This window comes from Carassius carassius, chromosome 1, assembly GCF_963082965.1.
Source record: "Carassius carassius chromosome 1, fCarCar2.1, whole genome shotgun sequence".
NCBI lineage: Eukaryota > Metazoa > Chordata > Actinopteri > Cypriniformes > Cyprinidae > Carassius > Carassius carassius.
The window spans coordinates 31,560,299-31,583,779 of NC_081755.1; the positions used below are offsets into that span (position 1 = coordinate 31,560,299).

General features: G+C 39.4%; 4 protein-coding genes across 5 annotated transcripts; 2 read left to right on the top strand and 2 right to left on the bottom strand.

Moving 5' to 3' along the window:
• The first annotated feature begins 2,789 nt into the window (after positions 1 to 2,789).
• On the top strand, positions 2,790 to 5,043 carry LOC132117845 (cytochrome c oxidase subunit 6A, mitochondrial). Of its 2 annotated transcripts, none has more exons than XM_059527192.1 (4): positions 2,790 to 2,943; positions 4,148 to 4,225; positions 4,535 to 4,677; positions 4,844 to 5,043. In XM_059527192.1, exons 2-4 carry the CDS (start codon positions 4,150 to 4,152, stop codon positions 4,931 to 4,933), a joined length of 309 nt encoding a protein of 102 aa, XP_059383175.1. In that variant the 5' UTR covers positions 2,790 to 2,943; positions 4,148 to 4,149; the 3' UTR covers positions 4,934 to 5,043. The 2 variants fall into 2 exon arrangements, with proteins under 2 accessions (XP_059383175.1, XP_059383259.1); XM_059527276.1 differs by having other exon boundaries at positions 2,822 to 2,939.
• A 740-nt stretch (positions 5,044 to 5,783) lies between these two features.
• LOC132145234 (armadillo repeat-containing protein 5-like) lies at positions 5,784 to 15,342 on the bottom strand. Its single transcript, XM_059556082.1, has 7 exons — positions 14,875 to 15,342; positions 14,740 to 14,770; positions 10,663 to 10,773; positions 9,645 to 10,536; positions 8,156 to 8,961; positions 7,941 to 8,073; positions 5,784 to 7,078 (listed from the first exon to the last, which is right to left on the bottom strand). The coding sequence occupies exons 1-7, from the start codon at positions 15,295 to 15,297 to the stop codon at positions 5,845 to 5,847; spliced, it is 3,630 nt and encodes a 1,209-aa protein (XP_059412065.1). The 5' UTR covers positions 15,298 to 15,342; the 3' UTR covers positions 5,784 to 5,844.
• An 822-nt stretch (positions 15,343 to 16,164) lies between these two features.
• On the top strand, positions 16,165 to 17,512 carry LOC132117959 (uncharacterized). Its single transcript, XM_059527409.1, has 2 exons — positions 16,165 to 16,319; positions 16,794 to 17,512. Exons 1-2 carry the CDS (start codon positions 16,226 to 16,228, stop codon positions 17,423 to 17,425), a joined length of 726 nt encoding a protein of 241 aa, XP_059383392.1. The 5' UTR covers positions 16,165 to 16,225; the 3' UTR covers positions 17,426 to 17,512.
• A 512-nt stretch (positions 17,513 to 18,024) lies between these two features.
• On the bottom strand, positions 18,025 to 23,038 carry LOC132145241 (uncharacterized). Its single transcript, XM_059556096.1, has 4 exons — positions 22,778 to 23,038; positions 22,064 to 22,387; positions 20,080 to 20,320; positions 18,025 to 19,311 (listed from the first exon to the last, which is right to left on the bottom strand). The coding sequence occupies exons 2-4, from the start codon at positions 22,385 to 22,387 to the stop codon at positions 18,590 to 18,592; spliced, it is 1,287 nt and encodes a 428-aa protein (XP_059412079.1). The 5' UTR covers positions 22,778 to 23,038; the 3' UTR covers positions 18,025 to 18,589.
• Between the last annotated feature and the right edge of the window lie 443 nt (positions 23,039 to 23,481).

Below are 23,481 nucleotides of genomic sequence, written 5' to 3' on the forward strand. Positions count from 1 at the left end.
AAATACCTTCCAGTGGCGATATTACTTACATTGATTCATCCCTTTGAAGACACTGGCCACGGGCCTCCTTGGAGTGATGATATAGTGTCATGTTTCTGACCAGATTCATGGTTAAAGATTTCTGTGTTTTTACTGTGGACCCAGTCAAAACCAAAGAAATCTTTACTACTCTGTTTATACACATATTCAACTGTGTTGAGTCTACATGTCTCCTGAGACTAAATAGCATGCCAAGTTTACAGAAACAGGTGTATGCTAGATTGACCCCGAGAACACGAGAGAAAGAAAAGTCATTCTCCACATGAGCTTACAAATGCCTCTCCATAGGCAAAATCACTCGCAGATCATCAGGCTAGAATCCAGAGCTTGTGCTGATGCTTCTGACTTGTCTATCGGCTTTGGTGATTGTGCCTGTGTAAATGAAGCAAGACGGCGACTCTGCCCACAAAAACACTGAACCAGACGAACATCCCTGATGCCCGGCTAGTCTCTTCCAGCCTGGGCTGTAGGATGACTTCATGCCTGGCACTAATGGCTGTTTGCATTGCAAACATGGAAATGGAAGTTGTGCAGACAGCGATGTTCAGACGACTCTGTAGAAAGAGGCTCACACATTAAGGCTGCACAACGGTTGCAATGAGTGTGAAAAAAATATGCATATGTTTTTCACACTTAATTGTGCACATGCACAAAAAAACATACTGGAGCATCTCCCACTCTTAAGGCCTGTTTTTGCCAAAGACAATAACTATAAAGATAAAAAATATTGCAAAACTATATCTAAAAGAATAATAGATTCCATACCACAAATATACTTAAAAAAAAATTTTACAGCTGAGAAAATATTTACAGGCAGTCATAATCCATTTAAAGAGCAGACAACAGAACTGTGAATCATGCTAAGAATAAGCAAAATAATATTGTGTGATGATGGTATGGAGTTAAGGCCCATTCACACCAAGAACAATAACTATAATGTTAGTGTCCACACCAATAGACTCTGAATGGCTGTTTTTTTTTCAGCCTTTAAGAAAAAAAAAGTGATACCAACAATCTCTTCCTCTTTGTTGTTATCGCTACATAGCTATATGCGATACACCATTTCCTACCATAAATGTATTAAAATTTAAATTTGATTTGTTATATGCATTGCTAAGGACTTTATTTGGACAACTTTAAATTTCTCAATTTTTTTTTTTTTTTTGCACCCTCAGATTCCAGATATTCTGTGTGTTTTTTTTTTCCCATGTGATGTATAAATCTCAATTTGAGAAAATTGACACTTAAGACTGGTTTTGTGGTCCAGGGTCACATAACTGCAGGTAACCCTAACTGCTCTTGTTCAAACAACATGTCTTTAATTTGAAGAGTCAACAATAGGAAATTTTTAGAGGTTATTCTTGGTTTATGGTGGGAAAATGCACGCAAACTCATCAAAAATATACACAAAACATAATTTTATGTTTCATGGAACAGCCCTGAAATAACAAAAGACACCGTCAATGTGCACTTTCGGACAAAACATACTTTTACATTTAAGTTATTCAAGTGGGAGTAATCTTAAATTTAAACAACAGCCTCTCTGATTATGATTTTTGTTAAGGTACAGGTATGCTCATGAAGGAATAACTTATATTATTAAGATGGCAGAAGGATTTCAAACTGGTACCACTAACAAATCTTTAAGCTATTTTTTCGGTAGGGATATTGTAGCAAATATCAGCCACATGACTCATATAAAGACAATTATAAACAACAAAATGTCTTATAATACATACAGTCCAAGGATAAACTCTTAGTGCACTAATCTTCAAGTAGTTTATGGTTTATATAAAGATTGTGCATGATAATATGTAATACTACATACAACTAGATAAAGATTAATGAAGATTTAATTGGTAACAAATACTAATTAGCTAACGGTCACCTTTAAACAATTAGGCCTACAACATTTGAAATATTTCTCATCGTTGTAGCAGCTGCCAGCAATGCAACACTCACAGCGACACCTTGTGACATGTTAGTCTATATACTATATATACAAACACTTAGTTCGACTTAATGACGCTTCATAAAATTATTAGAACTTATTTCTAATCAATAAGCAACAGAACAAAGGGAAACCGCTAATTATATGAATATACAATGTAAATAAATAAATAATCTGAAATAAAATTTGATCGAACATTTACAGTCATGGCGTTTTTATATTCAATATTTACATTTAAATTCAAAATGCAAAATCTTTCACAAAATCGCGCTTGATAATCAATTAGAAAAGTTTTCCAAAGTTGTTTCTTAAAAGACCGTTTAAACCAAACATTCGATTCTTGCGAAATTAGCAATCATATTACTTACGAATATTAATATAAAACAACGAATCTGTTTACGACCTCTTGCCAACCTCTTATCACACAAAATAATTAATTCGCATTTGGCGCCAGAGCTGCGGAACTGAAGCGTTTGTCAAAAGAGAAGTGAACTGAACATTGAAAAACAAGAGAAAACTGTAAACGTGAGGTGACATAAGGTCACTCGCGGTCACTTAGTCACGTACACACAAACACGCAGTAACCCAAGCCGTGTGTACAACTCCTACAGCTGTCAACTAGACTCTTTTCTGCATTTCATATATCCTACATCTGTGAGCTGAGAATTGTTTACAACACAAGCCAGTTTGCAATATCTCCTATATCTGATTGTTGTAAGAATAGCTAATTCATTGCTCCCCCTGTCTCTCCATTACAGATCTGCCCATGCACTTGACCAAATATAAACTTCATGTTTCTTGGCAGACAGACAGATTTTTAGTGGGGAGGAGTCTATGGTTTAGGCCAGGACAGACCAAAGGACAAACAGACAGAGGTGTAGAAAGAGAAAGTGGCTGATAACTGAGGAACAAAGAACGAAAACACCTGACCACCCTCTTTGGAAGCAGAGTATGTAAGTGTCCTTTGTATTAGATGCATAGTTTTTGAACTGTAGGTGTAAAATATTAGGAGCAATAGAGGAGTATTTCATTCTTTAACAGCAGTAATGCAACACACGACCCACAACGGACAGCTTGTTTGTCCTTGTGCAAAGGACATGAGCTTTAATCAATAAATTAAAATAATCTCATCTAAATGTATGACAGTTTTTCTATAATTGCTACCTGTGCATAGTTTCAAGGGGGTTTAAGATTTCAAATAGCATTCAGCATTGAAGGACAGAACTAAAGGGACGAGATAAGCAACAGGCCAAAGCCTGGCTAATATGTGAAACCGTTTAAAGATACGTCTTTTTTTTTATTAAACAGAAGTATAGCAGAACCATTATGTAACATTTAACAATTAACCAAATCCTTCTCCAACTGTATAAGGAGACCATATGAATTTTACATGGATATAATGGAGATACAAGCAGGATTGCCCAGTATCTGACCTCAAATTTTGCATCACCTTCACTTTAACTACCGATCAAACCCACAGTCAATGTGCAGACAGATGCATGCCATGCTTCAGTTGTCTCCTTGACTCTTGCTGTTGTTTCAGTTTGATGAAGGCACTATTTAAGTTTGTGTCGACAAATAACACTGAGACTTACACAGCTGACATTTCACGGGTGTGTGAACAAGTAGAAAGTGGTTACATTTGCCTTTTGGTCAATTTCTCCTGCATAAAAGAATCTTCGTTGCTTCTCAGATGTAATATTTTCAAATAAATACTATTAATCAGTGAAGGATACATCACATTTCTCAAAAGTGACAAGTCAAGACATTTATAATGTTACAGATGATTTCCATTTCACATAAATGTTGTTCTTTATATTCAACAAAGAGTCTTGAAAAAAATGTATCATGGTTTCTACAAAAATATTAAGCAACAATACTGTTGCTGTTCGACACTGACAATAAATGTTTTATATTAGATTGATTTCTGAAGGATCATGTGACACTGAAGACTGGAGTCATGATGCTGAAGTTTAGCTTTGCATCACGGGAATAGGTTACATTTTTGTTATTATATTGACAATATTAAAATTGTTCCTTATTTGTAACCAAATAAAGGCAGCTTTGGTGAAGACTAAAAATATTTGACTTATAACCTTGGAGTCTAAAAATAAAAGTGCTCATAATTTGAAGTGTTGTTTACTGTCTGTGCTTCAGAGATGGCGATGTCTCCCACTGCTGTGGTGGTCCGCCGAGCTCTTGCTGCTGCATCACAAGGAAGCCATGAAGGAGGAGGTTTGAGATGTTTTTCTAAGGCTGGGCTAGATGAAACGTGGGGTAAAATAAGCAGATGTTATCCAGTATGGATAGCCAAGTTCTCATGAACCATAATAAAATATTACTTTACTACTTCAGGTTTATATGGTAAGGAAATAGGTTTAGTGACTTGACTTCATGCGTCTCAAAAATTATAAGATTTTCAGGTTATTTACATATTCACAGAGTAAGAAAGAAATACTGACACAAATCGGATCTTTTAAAAACATTTACTCCGTAATCATTGATTCTAATAATAGATGTACTAATGATATGAATCATACACAGCAAGGACCTGGAAGATCCTGTCCTTCGTCTTAGCTCTGCCTGGTGTGGGGGTCTGCATGGCGAACGCTTACATGAAGATGCAGGCCCATTCCCATGATCCCCCAGAGTTTGTGCCATACCCACACCTCCGCATTCGAACCAAGGTGACTATATTCTGAGTTTTTCAGTCAAAGAATGCATGATGTGGACTTCTCTCCGAGTCCTCTACGGACATAGAAGAAAATGTTGATGCTTTCACTTTGTAAAACATCTGAAATACATTGGACATTACATTAATCAATTTCAAATAGCACGGTCTTTCTTTCACAGCCATGGCCATGGGGTGATGGGAATCACTCCCTCTTCCACAACTCTCATACGAACGCTCTGCCCACTGGGTACGAGGGACCTCACCACTGAGCAGGACGCCCCCTGCTGTATCAACTGTCCATCCCCTCAGTCAGATGCCAATCAATACTGATGGACAAGCTTCTAACATTTTTAACAGAAATAAACAGTTTTCACATGAATTTTGTCTGTGACTGATTAAGAAAGGCCCCAAACACTACATGGTTGAGACGATTTTAAGTATTTATTCAATTCTACTCAGAATTTACTAAATTTGCCAGTTGCCAAATAAAAAGTCCAGGACTGAGCTGAGACGACAAAAAATAAAAAATAAAGAAAAGAAAAACACCTTGAAGATATTGCCCAACCTAAATGAGGCACAAATTCTAGAAAAATAAAAAAACAATGTAGACATAATTAATGCAGAGCTCATTTATTGAGAACCATCCTCTGCCTTCCACCAACATTTGGCCATTTCCATTATTCAACTTCTCATAAATACCAAAAAAAGAAAAAAAAAAAGAAAAAAAAAAAGAAAATGGCACTCCAACATACATCAGATAATCCAGACTTCTATAAATGAATAAAGTGGCATATACAAAAAGAAAAATATAGCTAACATAAACAGGTCTTTCTCGTGACATTATATTTATCTACATAACATACTGTACAAACTCATGTACAACATCTGGATTCACTGGGATTACCATGGAATCAGCATTAAACCCTTTTCTTTTTTGCTAAATAAGATGAATAAATGAAGTAAAAAAAAAAAAAAAAGTCTACTCCCTAAACATGTATTGGGGGGGGGGGGTGCACATGAGAATAGTAGTATTTTCAAAATATTTTTCCTAACTGAAGTTTAATGAAAATCTTGTCCCATTCCCTTTTTGTGTGTTGTGTGTGCGCATTACAGCAGCTACTAAATTAGGTTACACCAACAATGCATTACATTCCTTTCCCTATCCAGTACTGTTTGCCCTTTAGCTGAGGGCTGTTTTAATGAGGTTTAAGATGTCCTTCCTCAGTCCTTCTGCGCAGTCCGCCTCTTGCGCCAAACGCAGGAAGCAGTCAGTGGAGAGGGAGGGCTGAAGGGGAGCAGGATGGAGGCCCTGAGACTGCAGCAGTATGGACAGACAGGCCTGGCCCAGTCGCAGGTAAGAGTAGCGCTGTGAGAACCAGTACACTTGAGGCAGCAGAGACCTCAGCCAAGCTGCTTCAGTGTCAGAAGACGATGACGGAACCTCTTTGGAACTTTGAGAGGATTTAGAATGTTGTTTGGAACACTTTGACACTTCAGTTTTGGTCAAGTGTGGTGATCCTTCAGGACCCTTGCAGACCGAACCAGCATCCATTCCATCTTTTGAACAGCAATGTTTGGTCAGGCTCCTTATGACCGAGTAGAGAAGGTCTACACTTAGGTCCTCAGCTGACCGTTGTAAACCAGGTACTAAAAACCTACAAGCCCCAATCATCACTTCAGCCAGTGGGGTTTTTTGAAATTCCTTCTCTTGTGCCAAGCATGATTCAACCTCGTCCTGTGGTCTAAGCAGCCCATGAGAGGCTAGAGAGGACAAAACAAGACAATTTGTGTCATGCATTGACATTTGGTCTTTGTTTCCATCAGTCAAACGACAGCCGTGTAAGTAGTGCAGAACAGGTAAGAGCATCCCACTGTTCACGTCCTTGATCCGGATGGCCTCGCCTTTAGCTTTTTGGGCCTCCCCAAATCCTCCCATCAAGAGGGCTCTAAAATACTCAGAACCAACGTCTTTGGCTCCCTCTTCCCCAGTGACAGCCTCGTGATTGGCTAATAGAAGGGTTCCATCATCAAGGAGGAAAGTTATATCATGAGTTGCCTTCAAGTAGGGACATGACTGGCTTTGATGCGGTTGGGATTTGTTATCCAGAAATTTGGCTGTCTCTGTTCCGGTCTGGCAATCTATGCTACAATTCTTTCTGTCCTCCTTGGAACTTGAAAGCAGACTGGAGAGGCATCCAATGAGAAGAGAGATGTACAGGGATTTAAATCTCAAAGGGGATGGCTGTTCAAGAGGATGCAACCAGCCGGCAAGAAATGCCCAACATTTGTCAGACTGTTCATCTTCATCATCATCATCATCATCATCATCTTCTTCTCTGTGACAGCCAATCAGTTCAAGAGCTGCTGCCAGCCCTCCACTATCCAAAAGCAGCTTCTTCAAAAGAACTCTGTTGCTGCAGACCAAAGAGCAAAAAACAAAAAAAGAAGGTGATCAAATCAACTACATTTTCTTTTGGTTCCATTCATTTCTTTAAAGACATTAAAAAATGATTCATACGTGCAATTACTTGAATACACCTCTTGTGTGGTGAAGAGATATATATTAAAATTCACACTAGCTTTTTTGGAGAATGGTTCCATTTGACCTTTTCATGACAAGTCAAGCTCAGTTGGTGCAGGTCCCCTAAAACTTTTTCTCCACTGGGGAATTAAGTTTTTACAGTAACTTATAAACCTTTAGTTTATAAAGACTGACAATGGTGTGGCTTTTGCTGAAGCCATCTTATTATAACTTTTTAAAAGTAACTGCAGAATTGATGGTGAATGACTATGATTCCTTAAAGAAATCTCCACTCCACCAATCTAATAAACGAAACTAGCAAATCACACCAAAGGTACACTTTAGCACCCACTCACTCTCATGACTCTCATTAGTCATGACGATTATGTAGGCATATTTGCATAATTGGCAAAAAACATTGTTTTGATATACACAATCAATATTTTTAAATCAATAGTTTTATATTTAGTCATCAATTATATTTTGACTATGTTGTTCGCAGTGTTCAATGGCTAGTACTTCTTTCGTTTATTAAAGCTGCTAGGTACAGAATAAAAAATACCTCTATCTCTTTGACAGATAGAAAAGAAAGAAAGAAAATCTTTAAATTCAATTGGTTTGCTCAAAGATTTTTTTTTTAACTACAAAAAGTTGATTTTCTTATGAACTTGACACATTGTTTGATTTGACATTGACCCACATATATAAGGGTATAAAAGCATAAGAAATAAACCCTGAAAGTTAATTAATCATACCTGTTAATCAGAGGCAGAGAGAGGACACAGTACAGCTTGTCAGATTCAGAGCCTGACAGCATGATGTGTGTAAGAACTCCAGTGCCAAATCCAGACTCGCTCTGAACCCTCAGATTACTGAGCAGGGTCAAACCTGAGGAGACAGAAACATTTTAGCTTTGAATAGCCAGCAGTCTTAATATGCTTCAATATCGTATATTAATAAAGTCTCAAACCTAGTTGTGTGATTTTGCCTTTGACTTTCTCTGATTGTCTGTCCGTTACTCCTTTGCATCCCCCGATCTCCTCTCCTCTCACACACAGTCTCTGTTTGATCAGAGCCACGGCTCCAATTCTGATCAAAGCCTGGAAGCAGTTTGGGTTGCAACTGAGGCGCCCAAGCATCCGAAAGCATCGCCCACTGGGGTCATGGTGCTGGGTGAGGTAGTACAACAGCCCGGAGAAAACATTTGTGTTGACAAGCGCTGTGCTGGGGTCTGAGGCGTGGGAGAAGCGCGACAAGAGCAGAAGAATGGGGGATTCTGGGGCCCAGGCCTCAGGGTGATAAGGATGATGGTAGACTGGGGTTTTTGACATCACAGGGGGGCTGTCCAGGGTGACCACACTACAGCGAGAGGAGGATGTAGAGGAGGATGAAGAGGCACGGAGCCTCTTTCTGGGAGGAGAGGAGATTTGGAGGGGAGATGAGGAAGGTTTCGTCACTGAAGGTGGTTGCTCAGATCGAGGGGAGGAGGCACAGGGGGGCTGTGAAGAGGAAGGCGACCCTGGTACGTTTCGAGGAGATATTGGAATGGAGGAGAAGGTGGAGGAGGAGGAAGAGGAGGAAGACGAGAGCCAGATGGGTTTGGAGCGGGTGGAGGGAGAAAAGGGGGGTGGACGCAAGGTCGAGCTTTGTGAGATCTCAGAGCAAGGTGATGATGAGATGGAGGATTGAGGGCTGCTACCAAAGACTTCACTTCCACATGGGGATTCAGTCAGCTCACCCTCAGATGAGATCAGACCCTCAGAAACCAGCCAAGACCTGGAGGAAGGCACACGGACAAAAATTAGCAACATACAAGAAAGTTTTTCCATAGAGCATGTAGATCAATGTTGTTCACACAAAGGATCACAATTAAATTATGATTGGAATGTCCATTCTTCCAAAACGGACTCTCTGATTTTGGTCATCTTGTCAATGAAATTACTGAGAAAAAAGACAAATAATGAAGGGTTTCTGAGCCTGATAAAATCAGTCATGATGACGACTAGGACTAGTTGTTTTAAACTAAAACATTTTGTTTAGGTGTGGCAAGAAAACAATAACACAACAAGATATTGATGCACTAACAATGTTTTTAGAAGACGACATTCTATAATCTAAAAATGAATGTCAAATTAAAGTCAGGTTTGCACAACCAGGACAGTTTTAAAACGTACTGATAAATGGTCAAACGTTTACATTTTTGAATGTTTGGTTTAATTTTCTAATAAATGAAAATATTTATCAGTTTGTTGACTAAAATTAGATCGTAAAATTAACTAAACTTAATGATGACATGAAAAATTAACTTGAAATTTAAAGCAAAAAAAAGGTGTATATTTTAACACTGCATATCATATTACTGATCAGTGCTGTTAAGTCTGCAAAGTGTAAAAATAATTATGTACATTATTTTCTTAGATTTTTATGTTCTGCTTTTGGTAAGACTATGAATAGCTGACCTAAGGCTGAGGAAGCTGGAAGATCCCGAAGTCTGGTCTTTGCTCACATCCTCCCTCTTGTTCCCTTCAAGGGCTGAGAAGTCAAACGAGTCAAAACAAGAGGTCATCAGTTCAGAGCATGGAGAACCAGAGGACAGGCTGGCATCAATCTTTCCTGCAGTCGGTTCTTCTCCGTGAGCAAGCTCAACTAACCGCTTGATCAGCAGCGGCACCAGCCCGAGCTCCTGCAGCTGTTCAAGAGCAGATTCATCGTAGACGAAGTCCACACAAGCAAGAATTGCGAAACGTGTGAGCGGATGGTTTTGATGGGCAGATAAAAAGCTGATCAACACCTCCAGTCCTCCACTCTCCTTTACTTTAGCCCTGTTTACAGCCTCTCTGCAGCAGAGGCACAGGGCCTTGAAGAACACACCTGACTTCAGAAGATCCTTTTTCACTTCCTTTGCGAACTTCTGAATGACTCCCAACGAACCGACCAGTGGCCTCAGGCAGCCTTGAGAGCACAAGTTAGCCAGCGTCTTCAAAGCTAGCTCTTCCAAAGGCCGACAACCTTCTCCTGAGGCAAGGACCCCGAGCTGAGTCAATGCCCCGGACCTGGACATCTCTCTGGCACACTCTGCACTGCAGCCTCTGGTGAGCTCATGAATGGCACGAAGAGATGCCCGCTGCAGACCCAAAGGGTACTCTGGAGCAATAAAGAAAGCGAGAGATGGAAGAGCGCCTTGTGAAAGCAGCAGAAGCCGGTTGGCCGGCGTGTCAGAAAGGTAGACAATCGCCCGGGCAGCAGACTGGACACATTCCACTTTAGCAGCACAGAGTTCAGGGGCTGGAGTCAGTGAAGAGGGAGAGGATGGAGAGAGAGACAAGCAGAGCAGGAGAAGTGGAACACCACCTGAGCGAGAGAGACAGAAATATAATGATTTTAAGGCTCAAAGCACTTTACAGCCTGTGACCGTACATAATGGAGGACAAACATAATTATTATATTACTTTAAACATATGAAACTCTGGGACAAACCTGCAGAGTGGACCTCAGCAGAACCATCTGGGTCTATCGCGAGATTTCCCAAAGCTCGAGCTGCTCGATTTTGCACCGTCTCCACAGAGACATTCCTCCTGAGGACATCCACTACAAAAATAAAAGATCATAAGCATTTATGATCATGACTATTTATATAAATGAGCAGCATATTTTGTAATGATGCGATGCCATAGAAAGAAAAAAAACTTCAGTGAAAAGTTTTCAAAAGAACAATTTTGGCTTAAGTGTAAAGAAGATTTGAATACTCTAAAGAACTTTTGTCGCCTTTAAAGAACCATTTTTGCAATTAAAAATTTCCATGGATGTTAAAGGTTCTTTATGAAACCATAGATGCAAAAAAGAAAAAAACTAATTTTAAAGATTTGATTTTTTGCTGTGATCTCATGTGAGTGACAGGTCACGGGTCATCAGAAAATAAATGTCATTGCAAGGAGGAGGGAATTTCTTTCGATTAAAGATTGCTAGGGCACATTCATTTATTACATAGATTAATAATAATGACATGCGCTGATAAATCATTTATAATAATGACTGCAATATTCCAAAAATAATAAGAATTGTCATTTTGATTTCATAAGACTTCATGTTACGGAGTATAAAAATCTATATTTTAAAAAAAAGTGTGGAAAATGAAAAATCTGGATCCATCTGATCACAACAACTACGGAATCATTACGAAAATGCCAGTCTTATCAAAAGTATTGGAGAAAGCGTTTTAGTTTTTCCAGTTTCCCCTTTATTAATTGGGTAAAATATATTGGATCCTTTTCAGTCTGGTTTTAGATCCAAGCATAGCACTGAATCAGCCTTGTCAAGAGTGGTTAATTACTTGTTACTAGTTCTGGGTTCTGGAAATTGTTGGATTTAAAGGCGTCATATGATGCTTTTTTAAAGATCATTATTTCATGTATATGGTGTAACAGAATTTGTTGACATGCTTTAATGTTCAAAAAACAAATTATATTTCAAATACTGTACATTATTGTAGGTCCTCTATGCCCCGCCTCTCTCAAACACGTAATTTTCTACAAAGTCCCTCCTTCCAACAAGTGCAGTCTGCTCTGATTGGCCAACTGATTGGCCGATCACCACAAGCACTTGTCTGAAATTTCCATAATCGCGAGCTTCATCTTTCAAAATAAATGTAAAGACAGTTAATGTCCTTCGTTTTACCATCAGTTCAAGCCCAAAAGGGGAATAGGGTCACGTGAGAGAAACAGTGATGAAGCTCATATGTGTTTGCAGTACACAAGACATGGATGGTTAAGACAGCTGACTCCACAGTGTGACCCCGTCTCTCTCTCTTTCACACACACACACACACACACACATACGCGACGCGCAAAACTCTGCATTTGAAGAGTATAGCAAAAACTTAAACGAAAGGAAAAATTGAAATCGACCCCTTTAAGTGCGGAGTTTGATACAGTCGATCACTGCATTCTTATAATAGGCTAAATACAGAGGTTGGTATCTGTGATTCAGCCTTAAAGTGGGTTGAGTTTTATTTTACGGAGAGCTTTTCTATGGAGATAGGTAAGTTTAATTCATTGCCTGCTTCTGTTACAGGTGGGGTGCCACAGGGCTCCATATTGGGCCCGATTTTATTTGCCCTGTACAAGCTCCCTCTTCGTTACATTTTTGAATTTCACAAGGTTCCCTATCACATTTATGTGGATGATACCCAGTTGTAAATGTCAATCAAACATGGGTCAAAGTCCTTATCTGATTTGCTAGCCTGTGTAAATGACATCAAAAGTTGGATGAGTGATAATTTTCCTCAGCTGAATGATAACAAACCTGAAGTCATTCTATTTGGCTCCCCCTATATGGTACACAACCTGACCTCTATCTGCAAGCAAATATCCACACGAAAATAACCTGGGTGTTGTTTTTGATTCAGAGTTAAAATTCCACAAGCAAATAAACTCTGTTGTCAGTCTTTTCTATCTTTTAGATTTCTAGAGACAATCATTCATGCCTTCATTGCAAAAAGGCTTCATTATTGCAATGTCTTATATGCTGGTGTCAAGCAGTTTTCCTTTTCACGTTTGCTGCTGGTTCAAAATGCTGCAGCTCGCTTATAAATGGGGAAGAAAAAGAGTGAGCAACTCACGCCTATTGTAGCACTTCTACATTGGCTACCAGTTGAATTCAGAATGGATTACAAGGTTTTAACTTTTGTATTTAAAGCCTTGTACGGTCTGGACCCTATTTACACCTTATTTGTCCATACTCCCCCTGAAGATCTCTTAGATCAGTGGTTCTCAACCTTTTTTTTCCAGCGGGCCGCACTATGGTCCAGTGCAAGTCTTGCGGGCCGCACGCATATAATTTACATATTATGTCACCAATAAAAAATAAGCCGATTTATAATATTATAGCCTAAATATTATGATACCTAATCTATTACATTCATTGAAATAAATAAATAATTCTACTCCCCATAAATAAAGCACCTGATGCTGTCGGGAGTTAACCAATTATGTGAGATTCAGCTCGAAAGGAGTAACAGTACAAAGAAGTTGCTATTGTAAAGCCTGTGTTATACTTTCCGCATGAGCAATCCGGACACGTACACGGCCAGCGCGGACGCAGACTTCAATTTATACTTCTGAAAGCGCAGGCTGATGGTTCGCTCTGCAACAAACATGTTAACAAACAATTGCCCAGAATTATTGCACATCGCTGTCTTTATATTCATTTATTGACGGATTGCACAGGTTCGAATAGCAATGAGCTTCTTCACACTGCCCGAACATGTGCAATTGTGCTTTTGAAGCCTACTGACCACATGCACCTGTCCGCGCGGTCGTCTGCTCAGACCCTCGGCACACACTCTCCGATGACGATTTTTACGTCATGCCTAGTGGTCCATAGCGGGACGCGGAAAGTATAAGGAGGCTTTAAGATGCAGTCTGTAAGATGCACACGGGAGCATGACCTGACGCGCAACATTGCAGAAAATGTGCATTCACAAATGTAGCCTATGTTGATCCAAATATGGAAAGCACTTTCGAATTTAATAATATGAAGTTCTCTCCAGAGATGTTTTGCCAAATTTCTTCAATTAAGGATTTCTACATAGTATATGGTGTTATTTGCCAGAACTTCTTCAAGCGAGTTGCGGGGCAAACCGATAATCCAGCACTTCTCCTCACTACTGATACTGCGACTGTTTGTACGTGTTCATTCACTGGCATTTTTCACATTTCTTTTTTTTCTCCCTTAAAAACAAATTTGTCCATTCTGATGCTCAATTTTACCTTAACTAATGGCTGTTGATGACTATTTGATGACTATTCTGTCAAAGTGCGCGCTTGTATGTGTTCGTTAAATGCGTAATGTTATGCGAGTAGGTCTGCTCATGTCTGAAAATATTATATGAAAAACAAAATAATTTCACATAAAAACATTAGGATATAGCTTATATTTCATTAGTAGCCTAAATTTTTTTATTAATGTAAAAAATAAAATTAATTCTAAAACTGAAAGTTTTTTTAATTTTATTTATTTATTTATTTTATTCAGCATATGGCGGGCCGCATTTGAATTTGTGACAGGCCACATGTGGCCCGCGGGCCGCGGGTTGAGAACCACTGTCTTAGATCATCCTCTGACAAACTATTAACAGTCACGCTGTCCCACTTGAAATCTAAAAAAAAAGAGCCTTTTTGTGTCTTATCCCCTAAGATGTGGAGTTCGCTACCTCGATCTGTTTGTTTTTCCTCCTCTTTATCAGCATTTAAATCATCATTGAAAATATATCTATTTCTCGGGTCTATTTATAACTTTATATATGTTAGTCTCAGTGAGTTAAATTATTAGTCTTGATTTTTATTCAGTTTTATGGTTGTTGATTTAATTTTCTAAACACTGTATTTTCTGAATTACTGTCATCTCCTTATTGTGTTATTGTGAAGCACCTTGGTCAGCATTTATGTTGTTTTAAGGTGCTATATAAATACAAATGACCTTTCAACCATGTCAGATATCAGTATGAACAGTGCATGAAAAACGAACTGATCTTTATGAAGCCTTTGAGTGACTTACCAACAACATATATGCCATCAAGCTTTCTTACCTATGAGAAGAATAATAATAAAAAAGCTTTAATCATATACAAAAAATTAAAGCTACATATATGCAATGAACACAAGCTATACATTAGAGTAGCATCTTTCTTACTTCTAGTCTTGTCTGTTTCTCAGTGCAGCAGTTGGCCAGGATGCTAAGTGCCAAGTCCAAAAACTTTCTGGAGCTTTCTGGTCGCCTGAGGAGATCGAGCAAAGGAGGAAGTCCTCCCTGTGATTGGAAGCGGGCTATCCTGCCACCACCTCCTTTGATGTGCTGCGTCCGAATGGCCACCAATGCCCTCCACTGACCAGCTTTGAGTCTCTTGTCTGCATCCCTGGCTTTGTCACCTCTAGGGACAATCTTATTTTCTGCTCCTGTCAGTCCACTGCTGTGACTGTCTGCTAATGTGCGTGTTTTGGACAGCTGAGCCAAACACCAAGTCAGAGAGGATTCTGGGAGATTGGCGAATGCCTCAGAGGTGCTGTTCAGACTTTTTGAATGTCGTTTAACCCCTTGCTCTAAAGGTGTAGACATGATGACCCAGGAGTCCAGACTCACCTTCCTGCCACCACCCCGTTTTGTAACTTAACTATTCTATCTTCCTGATAACGTAAAGTAATATTTCAGTGGCTTTAAATAACTTGGCAACAAACCCTAATTCTATAAAGAATTAAAAAAATAAAAATAAATAAAAGAACACATGAACGAATACAAAATTCTCATATGATTGACATTCCATCCACAGAGATACAAACATTCGAAAAACTACAACTACCAACTTCATCGCTCAAAGCAAGCCACGCGCAATGACTTCTGGGAAATGAAGTCTTTTAACCAACGCGATGTCATCACGGCCTACAGCGGGTGGTAGGCCACAAAAATAAACTGCTTGACAGTGCTGCCTAAGTATTAATCTATATGGGCGTATTTTGATGTTTCGATGAAGAGTGAGAAGGCTTCGTTAACTTTCCATCTTACTCACGTCAAATGTCCAACACGATACAAAGCGCAATCGTCTCAGATTTGCACTGACGCCATCTTTAGTAGAGCAACAAACAGGAGGGCTTTCCAGAAAGGGAGGGGTATCTGTAGACTCGTTCTCTTTAAAGCTGATGGGAGTTGTAGTTTCTAGATAGCTCAATTATTGACTTATTTAATACTTAAGATAACGAAACATTAAAAACTGTGTGAATTTAATGCATGCAGACATTTATTTTGCCATAAAGAAGAAAACAGACTGTGCGTTTTGACTTTCTACCTTGCACGCTAAACACTTGTAAAAACAATGGCAAGCATTTCCCACAATCCCCTCTCACACGCTATGTCCATTTCCGAAAAAAAAGCACAACAACGCCCTGCTCAGCGCTGCGTGGTGCGAGCGAGGTCGTTGTTATTATCATCGCTGGAGTTGTTAAAATCCACGATTAGTCGCAATAACGCTTGCCTTAAAATTAAATGCAACATGGAGGTCACTGCGACAATTGTCACAGACGCCATTGAGGTGGAGGAATCAACAACTACGGTTACGACTTTAGAGACTGAAAAGTCAAAAACAGGTAAGATGTAAGTCAATTCAGCAGGCATCTCCAGCGAGGAGGACGCGATGAGCCGGCTGCTACACACCGGCTTTTCCACCAGTGTTAGGTTACTAAGAAGAGCTTCAGACCTCCAAAACAATAGATTTAGTACGGTATACTTAGCATGGAAAATAAAAGTAAAAAACAAAACCTAATATATATATATATATATATATATATATATATATATATATATAACACGATTGATTTGTGTCCCTCCTAACAGACTTAAGCTTAAAAAAAGTTTTATGCAATTTAATCGTTGGCTAGTATTAATGTAATTTGTTCATTTTATTAATTAGCCTGAATTAAATGGATTCATCAATATGAAGTGACCATGTTTCTTCAGAAAACACATACACAAGCTGAATTTTGGCCTACGTTTCCTCCTAAATATCTGATTAGATTCTTGTTCTGGAATAACTGACGATCTACTCTATCTTTTTCATTCAGAGTTTGTGTGGACTCTGCAGGCTACATGGCATCTCGTCCATGTTCGTCTGGACATGGACCCAGAGTTCGACCAGCCCGTGGTCAAGAAGAAGAAGCTGTGGGAGACTGTGGCCGAGAGAGTGACTGCGAAGCTAAGAGCCGAGGAGGGCACAGACGTTTCAGTCAAAGCCTTCGAATGTGACCTGAAGTGGAGAAACATGTTGGCGACGTATCGCAAAAATGCTGAGCGAGCCAAGAGACTGGGAAGCAACAGTGTTCACTGGGAGTTCTTCAAGGAGATGCATGAAGTGCTGGGAAGGAGCTGCGAGGAGGATGAGGCTCAGCGCAAGACGAAGCTCAATGGCACCAAGCTGGGCAAGGCCATAGCCAGCAAACGATTTACCCCGATACGGCCCACACCCACAGCGCCAGCGCCACAGTTACCCAGCGCTAGGCCTCCTCAGGATTTGCTGCAGCTGTACCTGGAACTGCAGGAGAGGAAACTGAACATGTGGGCTCAACAGAAAGCGCTGGAAGAGAGGAAGATTGAGGCCATTAATAACTTGGCACGTGCCATAACTTGCCTGTCCCAGAACAATAGCATACAATTGCCCAAAGAGTGTCTGTCGGACACCCCCGTTACCCCACAGTAGTCTTTTTTTTTTTTAAGATAAGAAATGCTTTTTTTTTTTTTTAGAGAGAAATGCCCGATATGTTGAAACCTTTTCAGACAATTAAAAAGACATTGAACAGGAATTTGCTGAAAAATGCTTGGCTTTCCTTTCCTTCAGTGTGAATTGGAAAAGTTAAAGATGTCACATTCATGTAAAATGAGTACAGGACAAGTTGTACATAGTATTTTTTGTTTTAATAAAAATCATACAAAATGTTTACATGTTTTCTGGTAAAGGTTTTTTTTTTCATACCACCAAATATTTATCAATTACCGTACACACACACAATCTCAAGAGCTTCAAAGGAATACTTCACCCAAAAATGACAATTCTGTCATCGTTTACAGATCATTCCTTAGTTTGTGACTTTGTTTTCTTTTGACATGGACCAGTGATATTATCATTAACAAACTAAAAACATACGAAAATTAACATTATTAACAACAAAAAATAAACATTAACTGAAAAAATAAATGTTCAAGTTTAAATTGTAGTATTTCTGTACAATGAGTAATTGTATTTTGATAATAATAATTAAAAAAAAAAATCCTACAAAACATGTATAAAGGTTTTTTTTTTCTTTTTTATGCCAAAACTTTCTTAATCCTTTAATCACATACAGAATCGTAGAGCTTTAGACGGTTCTGTTATCATTTACAAGTCGTTCCAAACCCACAAGACTTCTGTTCACCTTGAAAACACAAATTATGATGTTTTTAAAGAAACCCTGCTCCATTCCACCGAAACTTTGATGTTTCAAAAAGTTCACAGAAAGATTGTTAAAGAAATTCACTTTTTATTTACTTGCACTCTATCTGAAAAACAGATTTAATTGAAGCTTTCATTCATGACCCTAAATTAAATTGGTTTATTATATAAAGCAATTGTTTTACTTCAAAAGACTTGATCCGCTTGATTCATATGGTTTATGTTTAGAATGTAATTTTGCACTTTTTGACAAGTGTAAGTTTTGGCTTTAAAACTTTGAATGGATGGACAAAAATGATAAAAAGTAATAAAAATGTCTTCATTTGTGTTCCAAAGACGAATGAAAGTCACATGTGTTTAGAAAAATGAGTAAATGATGACAATTTCTTTTTTGGGTGAACTATCCCTTTAAATATGCAAATCAGTCTCAAAATCTTATTGTGGTGTTGCTTCCAATGTGCTGTAAAGCAGATTCACTACAGTTTCTCTCATTTTCACCCCAGCAGCATCTTCGTTTACCTCGTCCACATCTTCTGGTGTGCTGCTCTCTACCAGTCCCTTTGTCACGTCCCCCATGTCCAGAAAAACATTGTGTAATATACAAGCAGTCAGAACCACTGCTTTCGCCCTGTCGTAGTTTCCCATATCCAAGTATCTCAATTTCTGGAATCGCTCTTTTAAGTCCGCCACAGCCTGGTTGAATCGGCCCACATGGCTCCCCACCGATCGGTTGAAGAGGTTTTCCTGCGGGTTTCGACCTGCTGAGAATGGAGTAAGTATTTGTTCTGTGAGCGGGTATCCGGCTCTGGCTATCAGACAGGTCCCTGGAGGCACCATCTCAGGGTTTTGCCGAATCCTTTCAGCTAACGTGCATCCTCTGTCTTTTTCCGATCCTTTGCTGATGTGGCAGTAAATGAAGCGCCCTTTGTCATTGCACACCAGCTCCAAGTTCAGCCAGGAATCTGGATGTGGTTCGTTCTTGGGTGTCTCGGCCTCCGGAGCATCGCTCTCACTGTCCGGTTTCCCAGCAGGCAGGCGGATGGGGATGCGTGTGTCGCCCAGCACGCCCAGCACTCGAGGGAGACCTCTCTCTTCCAGACCCTCGTTGCGACTCAGCCAGCTGGAGAAAGGAAGCAGATGTTGTAGGGCCTCTTGTCCTGCAAGGAGAAAGGAGAAAACAATGCGTAAACCTGCGGAGTAACTACTGATATTTTATTACCACTGATATACTATTATAGTTTTCGTACATATTTTGAATTAATTTTAATTTTTAAGTTTGTCTTGATGTTCTGTTTTTGTCATTTAAAAAAAAAAGTTTATATTTAAATTATACTAAATGAATATACTAAATTGTACTAAATTGTTAGTGAAAAGGTCAGTTTTTAATATTTAAATTGAGCTAGTTTATTTTCAAGTAATGAAAGTGTTTTTCATGTTTTAACATTTCCAAACATTCATTTTGCCATTAATTGTAATAATCAAGTGAGCTTTTTGTTTGCACAAGGAGGTCAGTGCTCCACACAGAGATCTGATCTCATCATCATCAGTCTGTCTGAGATTACATGAAGAAACAGAACACACTGAGACAGACTCAATCCACAAGAACTGTGGCAGCATCTCCAAGACGCTTTAAGAAACCTACCTGCAAAGGTACAGTACTGTTAAAAGTTTTAGGCACTAAAATGAGGCTGTAAAATGTCAGAAACAGACTTTCTTTATCAATGAACTCCTATTAACTAAATTAAATCAACATTTGGTGTGACCATCCTTTTTGCCCTGGATGCACTTGCGCATAGCTTTTCAGGGTGCTTTGCAAGGTTTCTTGAAGCACCTATTTGTAACTGACTTAATCCTGTTCCTGCCATTAAAATAGCCATAGATAAAATAAAACAACTGTGTGGACTGGTCAGCTAATTAACTTGTACCTGTAGGCCATTGAATGAGCCGATCCTTTTGTGTGATCACTTGTTCACAGAAAGAGAAGAAGATCCTGTGAATATTCCCCTTCTCCAGATGGAAACTAGAGGACACGCTGCGATAGCTGATGCGTTTGGACAGGAGGGTGAGGGACAGGAGGACAGTGTGAGACAAGGACAGTCGAGCTCTTCCAGACAAGCGGTTCTTGCTGTGGCCTGTGTTGGAGCTTTGCAGAAAATTGGTCACATACTGGAAGAAATAATAAGACAACGAGAATGATGTAAAGCAGGGGTTCTCAACCCCTTCAATTGTAAGGCCCAATGACTTCTCCAGTGGTTCATAACTTGCTGTATTAAAGGGGTCATATGATGTGATTGTGTGATACACAAAGAAAGGCGGCAAACTTTTATTCTCACTGTAGTGTTGTTGCCACCACCATGGAAGCTGAAAATTCCAAATATGGTAAGGGGCTTGACGTAGGGCTGGGACAACGCGTCGAGGTCATTGATGACGTCGACGCAAAAAATACGTCGACGCAAAATGTGCGCATCGATTCGTCGACCTGTTTTTATTTCTCTAAAAAACGTTTGCAAAACGTTTACCTTATGTGCGCTGAATATACGTGATGGTCGGATCAACATTCTGCCCAACGTTATATAACCAATCCAGGGGTTTTTCTGCATTGATCTTTTTTTTTGGCGGCTGTCAAAGCCTTATTTGATCGGTGAGTGACAGTGACAGGGCACGTACGAGAGAGAGCCCCGGCTGCGCGCGCACTCACAGTCTTCAAACAACACGAGCGCTTCTTGCTCTCTCCCTCCCTTGTGCATATTAACCAAAATCATTAGACACGATAGAAAAAGGACGGAACGTCGAAATTTCACGTGGAGCATGACAGGCTGCTGGCTCCCACTGTTAATTTTTTTTTTTTTTTTTTTGTAAAAGCACTCTCTGTATTAGCTTAAAGCCCTCAAGTTTACATTGGTTACTGTATTCTTTCAATTGCTCTAAACAAGTATTTTGGGTGACCTTTTTTATTGAATACTAGACATCAAGTTGTTGTTATTTTCATCTGAAAGAAGAACTTTTTTTCAGTAAGCTAGGCCCTATGTGTTCAGTAAGCTTGTTTCAGTAAGCTATGTGTTTTCAAGGCTTCAAGGTTTTATTGAATGCTATCTCTATACAAGTGTAAAGTAATGCATTCTTAGTCAGTCTTTTATTTTGTAATTTTAAGAGCAATAAACATATATTGCAATGTTAAGGAATTGATGTTTTTTTCATTCAGATATGTAAATCAACATGTATAAATTGTTAGTAGTCAATTAATGGGGAGATAATCGAAATCAAATCGGTCTGAAAAATTAATCGTTAGATTAATCAATGCATCGAAAAAATAATCGCTAGATTAATCGTTTAAAAAATAATCGTTTATCCCAGCCCTAGGCTTGAGGTATTCAGCCAATCACATGGCACTGTATAGCTGGCCAATCACAGCACACCTCACTTTAAAGGCAGGGCAGAGAGGAGGATCAATAATGTACAGTATGTGGAAAATAATGTGTCTTTTGATCCTTCAACTGCGTAAACACATTGCATTACACCAAAAACACAAAATGATGTTCTTTTTAGCAATATCATATGACCCCTTCAAGTATAACGATATCTAAAATTACTCACAATTTCTACACAAATTATTTTAGAGCTTGGAATAATTAGAAAAATGTTTAAGTTTAGTTAGTATACAATAAAACTTTTTGAAAGATGTCTCTTATGCTAACCAAGGCTGGATTCATTTACAGCAATTCAACACAAAAACAAACAAACAAACAAAAGTTTATCTTATGAAATACTGAGAAAATAATAAGTTTAACAGGATGCATAAAGTATGCATTAAATTGATCAAAAGTGACAGTAATGACATTTGTTACAAATAATTGCTGTTCTTTTCAACATTTGTTTGATGAAGTGCATGCTCTAGCAGACCCACTGTACCTGTACTGTAGGGTTGGCCTCCATGGCTTCGGTAGCGTGCGCGCGCTGCAGGGCAGACTCCTGCGCGCTCCTGGACCCTGACGCCCGGGGGGTCACTGTTTGAGCCGGATCTGCTGGCGATGAAGCCTCCTGTTGAGAGGCTTGCTTCAGCACAGAGGCCATCTGCTCCTGAACCTGGGCAACCAGGTCAGCCTCTATCATCTCCTCCACCGCTCGGTCCAGCCTCTGGTCCAGCTCCCAGTGAGACAGCGGCTCCCACTCCGCCTGCACCGCGTCCATTATCACGCGCCCTGCGGCCGCCACGATTCGTTTACGAGCCTCCATCTACACACAGTTCGGATTAACGTGAGAGGAACGTTACACGGATGAAGCTAGCCAAGTGAGTTGGCTCTCCAAAAACATACGTTAGACGCTGCTAATAAACGTTGCTCCTACAGTAGTTTGTGGAAGGTTAAGTGGAGTAAATATCTGAGCTTAAGCAATAATGAGGGTAAAATCAGTCAGAAGCGTCAGTAGATACTAGCGCTGTAACTTTACCCGTGCAAACTGAATGCACCAAGTTACTATGGATAGTTCACGTGCATAGTGATTGAGTTAACATAGAGGTGATTTTGAAATTAAATAAACATCTTAAAACCTAAAATGCGTGGTGGCACGCCCATATTAATTCTGACCTGAAACTTAAACACGGAGAAGATATTTGAATTGACAGACCTTTATAACAGACGATCCTCTCTTTCCATTAGCTTCTGTTGCTACTAGAAAGAGATAGATCTACTGCGCATGCGCACATTTAACAACTATGATTGGTCCTGTGAGTTCAATACAACGTCCATCTGTTAAGTGTCGATAAAACACCATGTTATAACCCTTTTCTCTTTTAACTTGGTCTTCGCTAGATTTGTCATGTTTTTAAAAGAACATTGTGAAGAGAATTGGACTGACTCTAGTATTAGTCGGAGTGACTGGAGACCCGACCTGGCATCTTAATATGATTTAATTTATAGCTATAAATTATAAAGCCAGGTCGGGTGTCCAGTCACTCAGACTAATACTAGAGTCAGTGTATATATATATATCAGGATGTTTATTTCAGTTTCATTTTGCAAATAATTTAAAGACATTCATTACATTACATTTAAATAAAGAGGGAAGAGATGTGTTTTTAGCTGATTCAGGTTGAGTTGGGCAGGTCATTACACCAGGAGGAACATTTCATTTAAAAGTGACTCTGTGCTTCTTTGGGATGGCACAATCAAGGACATTCATTTGCAGAAGGCAAGCTTCTAGAGGCACATAAATCTGAATCAATGAATTTAGGTAAAGGGGTGCAGTGCCAGTGGTGGTTTTGTAGGCAAACATCAATGCCTTGAATTTTATGTGAGCAGCTATTGGTAGCCAGCCATGGTTGATGTGCC